Source organism: Eucyclogobius newberryi, unplaced genomic scaffold (assembly GCF_026437365.1).
Source record: "Eucyclogobius newberryi isolate DKJ021-1_F unplaced genomic scaffold, fEucNew1.0.hap1 SCAF_9, whole genome shotgun sequence".
NCBI lineage: Eukaryota > Metazoa > Chordata > Actinopteri > Gobiiformes > Gobiidae > Eucyclogobius > Eucyclogobius newberryi.
In genome coordinates this window covers 9,765,827-9,778,278 of record NW_027316532.1, presented here as the reverse complement: position 1 = coordinate 9,778,278, position 12,452 = coordinate 9,765,827, and the positions used below count along the sequence as shown (strand labels likewise).

The 12,452-nt window shown below is 40.8% G+C and overlaps 3 protein-coding genes across 7 annotated transcripts in view; 2 read left to right on the top strand and 1 right to left on the bottom strand.

The window, feature by feature from the left end:
• Positions 1 to 12,452, top strand: part of lpp (LIM domain containing preferred translocation partner in lipoma) — a 366,579-nt gene that overhangs the window by 300,148 nt on the left and 53,979 nt on the right. The gene's annotated exons all lie outside the window — the stretch shown is intronic.
• Positions 1 to 12,452, bottom strand: part of dpt (dermatopontin) — a 268,440-nt gene that overhangs the window by 224,281 nt on the left and 31,707 nt on the right. The gene's annotated exons all lie outside the window — the stretch shown is intronic.
• tp63 (tumor protein p63) overlaps positions 1 to 12,452 on the top strand; it is a 37,219-nt gene that overhangs the window by 21,728 nt on the left and 3,039 nt on the right. For 3 of the 5 annotated variants that reach the window (XM_072438238.1, XM_072438235.1, XM_072438237.1), the window contains 7 exons: positions 5,444 to 5,630; positions 5,909 to 6,024; positions 6,859 to 6,968; positions 7,049 to 7,185; positions 7,330 to 7,412; positions 7,900 to 8,024; positions 10,948 to 11,093. In XM_072438238.1, coding sequence (XP_072294339.1) covers positions 5,444 to 5,630; positions 5,909 to 6,024; positions 6,859 to 6,968; positions 7,049 to 7,185; positions 7,330 to 7,412; positions 7,900 to 8,024; positions 10,948 to 11,093 — 904 coding nt within the window. The remainder of the gene's footprint in view (positions 1 to 5,443; positions 5,631 to 5,908; positions 6,025 to 6,858; positions 6,969 to 7,048; positions 7,186 to 7,329; positions 7,413 to 7,899; positions 8,025 to 10,947; positions 11,094 to 12,452) is intronic. The other 2 variants (XM_072438239.1, XM_072438236.1) reach the window with 1 other exon arrangement.

Genomic DNA, 12,452 nt, shown 5'->3' with positions numbered 1-12,452 from the left:
TCCGGATTCTCTGGTACAACAATGCACAACAAAGTGGTAGTTAGATTAGGACCTCTGAGTCTCACTCCTGTCCGTCTAAGCTGATGATGCACGTCAAACACGTGGGTCCAGCCCAGGGTTGTCCTGGGACAGAAGCCAGCCCGAGGGATGGAATGCATTATGTTTTGTTTTTGCTAAAAGCCGTTGTTTTTTTTTGTTTTGTGAAGGTGAAAGAGGAAACATTTAATCTCCACATTTTTCCATGTGAAGTGCAGGTGTTTTATATCTGGGTGTTACTGGGAAACAGGGAGAAAATGATAGCTGAATTAAACAGGTTTGGGAGAAGCTGTAGGCATGACATGACTTGTCAGGTATGAAGAAGACAAGACCAGAGGCGCCAAACAGCGCTTGTTTAAGGCCCGATGTTTGTCAGGACTTGAGCGCTGCATGCGCCCGCAGCGCCTGTCAGGGAGAGGGAGAGGGATACAGCTGTGGGCCTGTCCCATCCTGCACACGGGATGTATCTGATACACACGCTAAGAATCACTAAAGTAACTTACCCACCTACACCAATCACATGTGTAACTCACCAATCACATGTGTAACTCACCAATCATATGCGTAACTCACCAATCACATGTAACTCACCAATCACATGTGTAACTCACCAATCACATGTAACTCACCCATCACATGTAACTCACCCATCACATGTGACTCACCCATCACATGTGTAACTCACCCATCACATGTGTAACTCACCAATCACATGTCTAACTCACCCATCACATGTGTAACTCACCAATCACATGTGTAACTCACCAATCACACATGTAACACACCAATCACATCTAACTCACCCATCACATGTAACTCACCAATCACATGTGTAACTCACCAATCACATGTGTAACTCACCAATCACATGTAACTCACCCATCACATGTAACTCACCATCACATGTAACTCACCCATCACATGTAACTCACCAATCACATGTGTAACTCACCAATCACATGTGTAACTCACCAATCACATGTACCTCACCAATCACATGTGTAACTCACCAATCACATGTGTAACTCACCAATCACATGTACCTCACCAATCACATGTGTAGCTCACCAATCATGTGTAACTCATCCATCAAATTTAACTCACCATTACATGTAACTCACCCATCACATATGTAACTCACCAATCACATGTGTAACTCACCAATCACATGTGTAACTCACCAATCACATGTGTAACTCACCAATCACATGTACCTCACCAATCACATGTGTAACTCACCAATCATGTGTAACTCATCCATCAAATTTAACTCACCCATCACATATGTAACTCACCAATCACATGTGTAACTCACCAATCACATGTGTAACTCACCAATCATGTGTAACTCACCAATCACATGTGTAACTCACCCATCACATGTAACTCATCCATCAAATTTAACTCACCATCACGTGTAAGTCACTCATCACGTGAAACTTACCCATCACATGTAACTCACCCATCACGTGTAACTCACTCATCACATGTAACTTACCCATCACATGTAACTCACCCATCACATGTAACTCACCCATCACGAGTAACTCACCCATCACATGTAACTCACCCATCACATGTAACTCACCCATCACATGTAACTCACCCATCACGAGTAACTCACCCATCACATGTAACTCACCCATCACATGTAACTCACCCATCACATGTAACTCACCCATCACGAGTAACTCACCCATCACATGTAACTCACCCATCACATGTAACTCACCCATCACATGTAACTCACCCATCACGAGTAACTCACCCATCACATGTAACTCACCCATCACATGTAACTCACCCATCACGTGTGTAATTCACCCATCACATGTAACTCACCCATCACATGTAACTCACCCATCACATGTAACTCACCCATCACGAGTAACTCACCCATCACGTGTAACTCACTCATCACATGTAACTTACCCATCACATGTAACTCACCCATCACGTGTGTAATTCACCCATCACATGTAACTCACCCATCACGTGTGTAATTCACCCATCACATGTAACTCACCCATCACATGTAACTCACCCATCACATGTAACTCACCCATCACGTGTGTAATTCACCCATCACATGTAACTCACCCATCACATGTAACTTACCCATCACATGTAACTCACCCATCACGTGTAACTCACTCATCACATGTAACTTACCCATCACATGTAACTCACCCATCACGTGTGTAATTCACCCATCACATGTAACTCACCCATCACATGTAACAAACATGTTTTGTCACAACTCTGATGTTTATTTGGTGCAAATAGAAACACAATCGTTTCCATTTGTTTTGTCTGCAGCCGTTAAAGTCACGTTTGGTTCCTTCCTGCCCAGTTTCAAGTTTTGTTCAGAGGATTGTGATTAAGCACTTCTATAGTGTGTGTGGCTGTAAAATTCAGATTGTGACCAATGAAAGGCTCATAATTACATGTTAACACCTGAGCCGCGCCCAGTGAGCCACTGAATCCATCAGTCAACTGTCCCCCGCCCTGCGCTTACTCTGTTAGCTTTAGCAGTCTCTCTCTCTCTGAGCAAACAGTCCATTCTTGTGCTAAAGTTTGTAGCTGCAGGGCTGGGACGTCCCGTGGCATCTGTTTGTTTGTGTTGAGTTTGAATATGAGGGAAACAAACCACACCGATAACTGTAGCTGTCATTTAAGTAAACTCTGACCCTTTAGACGGTGCTCCTTTGGTTCATCATTGTGTTTCTTTTCTTTCCCTGCTCCTCTTCTCCTTGGCTTCTCCAGCTCATTTAGCTGACTGACAGAAGCGTACAGCGTGGATCTGGTTTGGAGATGGGAACAATGAAAGTGCAACCATTCGTCTTAGTCTGTTTTCTTTACTGCTTTGATTCAAGGCTGTTGACTTGTGTTTACGGCAATTTCCACCCCTCAGAACTTCAACCCCTCAGAACCCAGCCATGTTCCTCTAGTTCATCATTTAAAGCCTTTTTGTCCCGACACTGAACAGTATCCTAGACTTCTCTTCCTCTGCTTCAACCATTTCTAATGAGGTCACTTGAGGAAAAGAGCAACGCTGTGAATTTGGGTCTCTCTGATTTCCACGACTTTATTTAGACTAAAAAGTACATGGAGTTTTTGAGTTTGTCCGGATGAAAGGAGAGCTATTGCCTGGGGAGCTGAGGCGCAGGAAGCCGTGCCAAGCTTGTGCAATCTCTACCACAAGAGATAAGCTTTTTTTTCTTCAATTTAATAAAGATGATATTTTGTGTGTGCACTGTTCTCAAATAGAGCTGCAAGCGTTTTTCACATTTTACGGTGAAGTAAAGCTGACAGGAGAAATGTCCCTGCCGCCCCACGCCCAGAGACGTGTGCACATAAAGGCCTTAAAGTTGGGTTTGCTCTGCGCTGATTTCAATCAGTTGTTTACACAGTTGGGTGACGGCCATTAGCACCAATTCAGACTGTGGTGTATTGCTTTGGGTCCCAGGAGAAAACATACATGTTGTGTTATTTATGACTCCTGGATTACCAAGGCCCTGTGTGGAGACGCACCATTCATGTAAGATTAATCAATGTTATGTGGCAGTTTGTCATCGAAAGTTGTAGCGGAATTTATGTTTCAGAACAAAAAGTATTAAAATAAATAAAGTAGCAGTAATTATTTATAGGTCTGTTCTATTAAGCATCAAATATGATTTTGTCTTCATCAAAGGAACCAAGGTGGTAATTATATAAAGCCCTATTTTGATCAAACCAAAATCGGCACATGGTCATTTATTTTTGGAACGATTTGTTGAATGGTTAAACAAAAGAACCAATAGATGTTAGAGCTTGCATTATGAAGTATACTTAGGTGGCGCTATAGGCTGTCACTTACATCACTTACAAATGTTCAAAATTCTGGAAATGGAGGTAAAATTAAGTAAAATCATAGTACAGTTTCAGGGATTAACTGACTGACTTCATAACATCAAATAAGCAAACTTTCATCAAACTGTGATGAGAGCCAGAAGCCCCCCTCACTCCTGTGATGAGGGCCAGAAGCCCCCCTCACTCCTGTGATGAGGGCCAGAAGCCCCCTCACTCCTGTGATGAGGGCCAGAAGCCCCCCTCTCTCCTGTGATGTGGGCCAGAAGCCCCCCTCGCTCCTGCGATGAGGGCCACAGATGAAAGCCAGGCCCACTTTACATTGCAGCTGGAGGGGTCCATTTTACTGCGGTCCTCGGACGCCCCAGAGGCTCCATAAGAGCGCGAGCAAGGACTTTGAGGTCGACCTGTCCTCAAGTGTGTTTATTTAAGTGTTTATTTAAGTGTGTTTATTTAAGTAGGTCATAATCACAGTCTTGTCTTTTAGCTCTGGCTCCAGGCTCAAACTGAAGTGGCCCATCCACACAACAGGTGTTAACTCAGACTTTTGGGATTCATGCAAATACTGTTTTCAAGAAGAGATTTTATAAACATAGATGTCAGAAATGAGAAATGGATTGGAACTATACTAATAACACTAGAGCTGGGTTTCGATTCAAATTTCAAGAATCGATTCGATTCCGATTTTTATGTTTCAAAATCGTTTTTTTCCGATTTCTCAGATTCCATCCGATTCACTCCAATTTCGATCTGATTTCCGATTCGATCCGATTTCGATTCGATCCGGGGGTTAATGTTACTAAAAATAAAAAATGTATTTGAACCGTTTCCTTCACTTCATGACTGTGTAGAGAAGCAACATATTAAAACTAGTGTTATATCAATATTAAACAGCAAATCTTACAAGTATTGGTAGTTACTGATGGAAGACTGATGAAAAGGTTAAGGGTCAATCTACCTTCAAGAAAGATAATCCAGGAGTCCTGAATTATCTTTCTTGAAGATAGATTGAAGTTCACTGAGGGAAATGTAGAAAAGAATTTGGATTAAAAAAAATTAAAATAAATTTAAAAAAAATCGATCTTTGGACGTACAAATCGATAATCGGTCATTAATATGCCAATCGATTAGAAATCGGAAAATCGATTATTTCAACCCAGCTCTAAATAATACACTAGAGGTTTTTATTATTTGATTTAATTGACTATGCAAACGATTAATTCTATTGTACATTGGGACTTTGAAATAGTGTAGTATTAATAAAATCAGGAATTGATCATTATTTTTTGACATTTTGATTGATTGATTTCAATAATGCCAGTTTTTGTTGAAATTAGGTCTTTTTGTTTGTGTTTTAGAGACTGTATTGTCCAGATAATGATCATGATATTCCAACTACGACTTTTTTATAGTCAAAAAGTCACAATATGATTACTGGTATCTGTGGTATATAATGGTATATAATGTGACAATTGCATAATAACATTGTTTATTCACACAATAATCTTATGCAATGGCGTCCCCATTTTAAAATGTGTTTTTGTCTCTTGTCTTTCAGTATTCGACCGATTTGAAGAAGTTATACTGTCAGATCGCCAAAACGTGCCCCATTCAGATCAAAGTGCTGACCCAACCCCCTCAAGGCGCCGTCATCCGAGCCATGCCGGTGTATAAAAAGGCCGAACATGTGACTGAGGTGGTGAAACGCTGCCCCAATCACGAACTCAGCCGCGAATTCAACGATGGTCAGTCACATTACACTTTATCACTATTTTTAAACCAAATCACATTCATTACAATTGCTGTCGATCCAAGATAGTTTGTTTTTCTCCCCTTTGTAATTTCCTCTGCAGCAGGTACTAAAAGCCCACATTACTTCATATTAAACACATTATTTTAAGTTTTAAAGCTTGAAATGCCAAAGAGCAATAGGACAAAACAAAACATGCATAATATTTGTCCTTTAAGTTAAACTCATTCTATGAAACTTAACATGTTTCGATGTATCTTTGATTTGTCTCAGGTCAGATTGCTCCTCCCAGTCACCTGATCCGCGTGGAGGGGAACAGCCACGCCCAGTACTTGGAGGACTCCATCACAGGGCGACAGAGCGTCCTGGTGCCCTACGAGCCCCCACAGGTCAGTCCTGGTCCTGAGTATGTTTGAATTATTTACATTGATATTCAAAACCCTCCTACTTAATACATCAATCAATCAAAGTTTATCTATACAAACACTTTACAATGGAAAACAAAGAAGACCAACATTTAAAGTTGTATATTGATTAAGTTTCAGAAAAAAGCATAAAAACCCTACAAAAAAGAGCCAACTAATAGTAAATCAAGAATAAGACGTGTTTGTGAACCCTCGAAAGAAATGTGTTGAGTTGTTTAATATTCCCAAACTAATTTAGTTATGGATGCACTATGTAACTTTACTAATCTGCGATCTGCTTGTCTCCATGGGGACGATGTTGTTTTGCCTCAGTTCTCCACACAATGGCATTTAAAGCCCCAGTACGGGAAGTTCCATTGAGGATATGTTTGTTGCGCTAAAAAACAAAACATAGAAAACATCCTTCCGTCTAAGAGTTGGCTCGCCTCTCCACAAACCTGACTTATACTTGGCCTGGAGGAGACTCCTCCTGCTTGTTTCCATGGAAATGTTGTTCCTTTGGCTATAAAATTCCACAGTTTGACCTAAAGCGTTTCCATGACTAAGCCTTAACTTATTTATCTCCATGGAAACAAGCAACGAGGCCAAAATACTGGTCAGATCTGTGGTGATGTAACCCCACACTCACAATGTGGTTGCATATTTTTAGCAATAAAGATAATAATAAAATAGATCACTTTAATTAATTCCAGGTAAAGTAATACAATCTCCAGTTAGTTACATGGTGCACCTTTGTTTAGAAGAATAGATGAAGATATTTATGATCTTGTGTCACTCACTCTCTGTATCTTACCACAGGTGGGCACTGAGTTCACTACAATCCTGTACAACTTCATGTGTAACTCGAGCTGCGTGGGCGGAATGAACCGGCGGCCCATCCTCATCATCGTCACCCTGGAAACCAGAGAGTACGACCCACTCCTCCATCTCTTCTGTACAAGCCTTTTCCTCTCCCACACACGTCCGTAACCTTCTCCTTGTTCTGCAGCGGTCAGGTCCTGGGCCGGCGATGCTTCGAGGCGAGGATCTGCGCCTGTCCCGGCAGAGACAGAAAGGCTGACGAGGACAGCATCCGCAAGCAGAACGTTTCAGACGCCACAAAGAGCAGTGATGGTATGAAGCGCCGTAAGTAGAGCGGGCTGGTGACGGGCTGAACTAATACTCTCATGGACTCTCCTTTCTGTACTCTCTGCTCTGGCTTATAGGTCTGAAGTTACACCATGAAAAGGCATAGGCTGTGTAACTTATGCTGTTTGTATTTATTTGTAGCTTTTCGACACGTCTCCCAAGGAATCCAAATGTCCACTATCAAGAAGAGAAGGTCCACAGATGAGGAGGTGTTTTGTTTACCTGTAAGTGCTCCAACATATTCACTCTGATTACATAACATAGTAGGTTTTTAAATCTATCAAACTATTGTAGCTCTCACAAACCCTCTGGCACATTGTTAATAGTCATATGCGTTCATTTTAGGCGCGTGCGTGGCTTAAGAACTGTTTATTTCAGACGGTGAATTTGGGTGGACCACCCAAGAGCAGCCAATCAGAGCACTGCTTCTGACTCTTATAAAATAAAATACTTTATTATTACATGCATTTTTGTCCTGCTTTTACAATATTCTCTTAGGGGTAAAGCTGACAACAACTAGCATGCTAACAGCGCATTTCCTGCTTTACTATATTAGATGCAGAATGTACTCCGCGGTCTCATTTTCACCTCAAGAGCTGTTTTTACAACTAATGTTACTTAATTATATTGAAATAATTGTTACAACCTCTTGATGTTAGCTAAATATGTCCACTAAAAATTGTTGTATTTTTTTTCTTTGTCTTTTTCCAGATCAAAGGTCGTGAAATTTATGAGATTTTGGTGAAAATTAAAGAATCTCTGGAGCTGATGCAGTTCTTGCCGCAGCACACCATCGAGTCGTACAGACAGCAGCAGCAGAGCCTCATTCAGAAACAGTGAGTGAGGATTTGTCACTTATATTATTATGGAATTAAAGCAGAACTATGTAACCCTGGCGATAGAGCGCCCCCTGCAGCTCCATTGGGAAAAGATATTGTCAGAAAATAGACACAAAAGGTTTTTGTTTTTTTTTCCGTTTTTTTTTATCATAATAATAGTCAAATCCCATAGAAACATATTTAACATTGCCAAATATATATATATATATATATATAAAAAGGAGAGTTGTCTTCGGTCGAAAAATGCTGCAAAGCTGGTTTTCCGCCCAGAGACAGCAGGTGGCGACAGTGGACACCTCAAAAATACATATTTAACCATCACAGGGACAGGCAAAGATGTTCAATGAGGTGAAATGTTACTTAGTTTTGCTTTAATGCAACCGTCTTGTCCTTGAAGAATAGTGTGTTGTCCAGATGGCGGCCGTTAACTTTAATGAACAAATGGCACAAACATATTCTCATCTATCATTAAATAAGACATTTCATAGTGGCAATTTGAATAGGCAGACACTAGTAAACAAAACTTTGTGTAATTTATGCCTTCCTAAGACAAAAGCTGAACTTAGATCTTGTACTTGTAATCATGGTTTAATGTTGAAACTGTTTCGCTGGCAATTCTAAAGACAGCAGTTCTCAGTTGTAACACTCAGGCTTAACTTGTCTCTTAGTTTTATTCATTCTCACTTTGGCTAAACATATTTTCTTTGCTCAGTGTTGCAGCTATAATTGAGTAGACTTGTTGTTGTTGTTGTTGTTGTTGTTGTTGTTGTTGTTGTTGTTGTTGTTAAGTTCACATGCATTATAACCAAGTATAGCACAAGTCAAAGCAGAAAGCTGTTGAAAACATGTCTAAAATGTCTTTCTCTGCTGTTGAATCTTTTGGACAGCACTGAGACGTGAACGTGCGATGTTTCTGTAGCTTTTACAAAATCACCGTGTACCACCTTCATGCAAGGGCGTGTTTCCTCCTCTGGCGATTGAACCTGGCTGCGTTTTGTGCAAGAGAAGCTCCTGAAGCGTCTTCGCAGTCACGCCTTTGGGTGCTCTGCCAGCGTTTGCACAACACCGTTCACTCGTGTTGGTTTAATTGGCGCGAAGTCTTTTCTTTCCCATCATCGCTTTCTCTGCTGTGGAAAAGAACCACACCTGGTGCTGCCCGGTGGTGGAGCGGTTAAGTCACAGCACATATGCCAGGCTCCAGGTGCAGCCGGCCGCAGTGTTGTGAGTTTGAATCCCGACTCCGATAACGCACTGTATGTCCTCCCGTCTCTCTCATCCCAATTTCACGCTCGCCTTTCCTGGAAAAAGGGAAAGAACCAGTGCACGGCTGGAAATGATAGTTCTGCAGAGTTAATTGCTACTTCTGTGGAGTTTCCCCGGTAACGCAGTGACGCACAGGCCGCTTCCCTCTGCTCCTCTTCTCTTCCTGGTCAAGTTGCTTTACGTTCAGATTTCGTGGTTCTGTAAAATTGGTTTTATATGTTGCTATTTGGTTTTACATGTGCTGTGTTGTTCTATAGCACTTCTGTAGTTCTAGTAAAGCTTGCGTAAGGAGGTGGCTGCTGTCAGTGAGGTTATGCTGCCCCCTTCTGGCTGTTTGTGCTGCTACTGTGGATCTCCTGTCAAGGCCATTTGAATGGTCTGAATTAAGAAATCACAAAACTTTGTGTTCATTTGGTAATATAATATATAACAAAATAGTCAGTGTCTATTAGAGGTGGGCAATATATCAATAATTATTTTGTAAGGTAATGTTAATGCACTTTTGGAATTTTACAGACATTTCACATTTGTCTGATAATTTAACCTCAACTTATATATTTAAAGACATGTTTTCACACATTTCTGTTGGTAAAAGTATAGATGACTCAAACATCTTTCACATTTACCCTCCCTGACACCTTGTCCTACACAACATTTTTCATCATTCTCTCCTTCCTAGGGTCAAACGTATCTACAATCTATACTAAAATACTAGCATAGAAAATATCACAGGACCAAATTGTGATCTTTCCTTTTCCTGAGTGTTCTGTTTTTCTACATTTTCAGGATTTTCAGAATTAGCTGGGCGCATGTCACTGGTGGAATGGAATCTTCATTTGTATTACACGCATTGCAAATCTAATCACAATCACAAAATCACGACAGGTTTAGCCCGTCTCTTGTTTTCCCGCTCTGTTCCCCTCTTCTCTGTGGTTCTCATCCCGTTCTGTCCTTCCTGACCGCTCTTTTCTCTGGTCCTCTTTCAGCCTGGTTAAGTCGGGCGTGGGCGCGCCGTCTGAGGCTCATCACCGGCGGTGCTGAACACATTCCTCCTGAGATTCTTCTTTCACTTTTCTACACTTTGACCCTTCATCTTTCACCTTCCGAGGGGCTTCTTTTGGGACGTCCTGCTTCTTCAGGCTCATCTCAGTGAGACTCGGGACATGAACTGTACTACAGCCTCACCCCGCAGAGGTCACCAGGGACTAAAGTGTATTTGTTTGAACAGTACCACCTCCTCCTGTGAGAGAGACCGTTTAGAAGTGAGGCTGGATTTGGACAGGAATCTTCTACTATTGTACATTTCCTATCTGAGCTGGACTCTTGAATGTAGTCTAATTTCTTTGTGCTTTTTGTTGAGAAAAATACCAGAATGCTGGACATTTGTTGTTACTGCAGGACAGTTAGTGTGGATTTTGTTTCATTTGAAAGCTTTAGCAAAGACTCTATAAAGTTATTGTTCTCTTTTATATTTCTGTGGCTGCTGCACTTTGTCAGATCATAATAAATGTGTCTGCTTGAAACAAAGCTCTATCTCCCACTACTTTATTTCTAGAGCATTTTTCTTGTATGTTTTTCTCATTTTGTCTCGTTTTGAGCTGGCCATCCTCGGTTTTCCCGTCACATTCTTACCGTTCTCTCCTCCTCTTCCTTTCAGGTCTCCGATGCCTCCTCAGTCCTCGTACGGCTCCAATTCCCCGACTCACGGCAAAATGAACAAACTCCCCTCAGTGTCCCAGCTCATCAACCCTCAGCAGAGGAACAGCCTGACCCCCTCCGGCATGTCCGGAGGCCTCGCTGACAGTAAGTGGTCCGCTCTTTACATCAGAACGTGCGTCAAACGTGCGAACAAAGAGCAGCTCTTTCTTTTAATGTGTTTCAAAGACTCAGTGGTGGATGAAGTACAGACACAGGAGCAATAAAATGGTCACTTATTATCACTTATTGACACTAACTGACTGTAAAAGTGACTAAAGTGAATAAAAAATCTACTTATCTAAAAGTTTTAAAGTACACCTTTAAAAATGAATTCACACAGATTTGGAGAACTATTAAAGCGTTGAATTGTAATCTTGATAAAGAATTGTGCAGAATTTTGGCAACATGTCCATATAAATGTGCCACCACAACAAGCCATTTCAACACGACTAAAACCCAAAGATTAAAAAAAAAAGAATGTAGTGGAGTAGAAAGTACAGTCACTCAGCTGTAGTGAAGTAAAATAATCAAATATCCATTGTAACATGTACTTTCTCTATTTTTAAAGGACACCAAAGAAATGCCACTACTTTTACTTCTGTACTTCTGTTACTTTCCACACGTGCAAAATCTGTAGTTTAAAAAAAAATCAAGGAATTGAATAAAATCAAATACAATTGTCATTACATTTGTTGGGTTTAAGTTGTCAAATAAAAACGTATAGTAGTATAATGTTAAACTTCACAACTCTTTGCTAAAGTCTCCAGTATATATTTTATGGTAAGTAAAATCCAGACGACCCTGCTCAACAAAATATGAATTTGCTGCTAAGTTCTATTAAAGTAAATGATTTAAATAGGACTGTGTGATTGGTGAAGGGTTACATATAAAAAGTCTGCCCCGCCCCGGTCGTGTTCATGTTACATCACATTTCAAAATGCCTTTAGTTTCAAATCGAGTCGGTGGAATTTGCTGTTGAACTGTCAGATTGTAGATTTGTCGGTTTATGGTTAATAAAACTGAAACAAAAACGGTCATAAAGTTCAACAATAGCCTCAGAAAGTGATGCCAATATTCAACTCAAACAATGTAATTGTCAGTTTAAGCCACACGTCACGTTTGTGGAGCCAATCCCAAACTGATCATCACAAGGTTCAACGTTTTTATTCCTATATTGGACATTTCTTCCAAAAACAGTCAATCTCCCAGAGTTAGATCAGCCCCGCCCACCATCTGAATGTATACAAGAGGAATGCAGCCTCTAGACCCCAAACTAAGGCAAGAATGAAGAAGAACATAACGTGATTTCAATGGAGAAAATGGAATTAACCTCAGAATCTAACAAACTATGAAATATCAAGGTGATTTTGGTAGATTAAAGCCTCTCGGACACACGTGAGTTATGTCAGAGCCCGGTTTAAACACATTTACTCATGTTGTATGTATTATAATTTGTTTATTCAA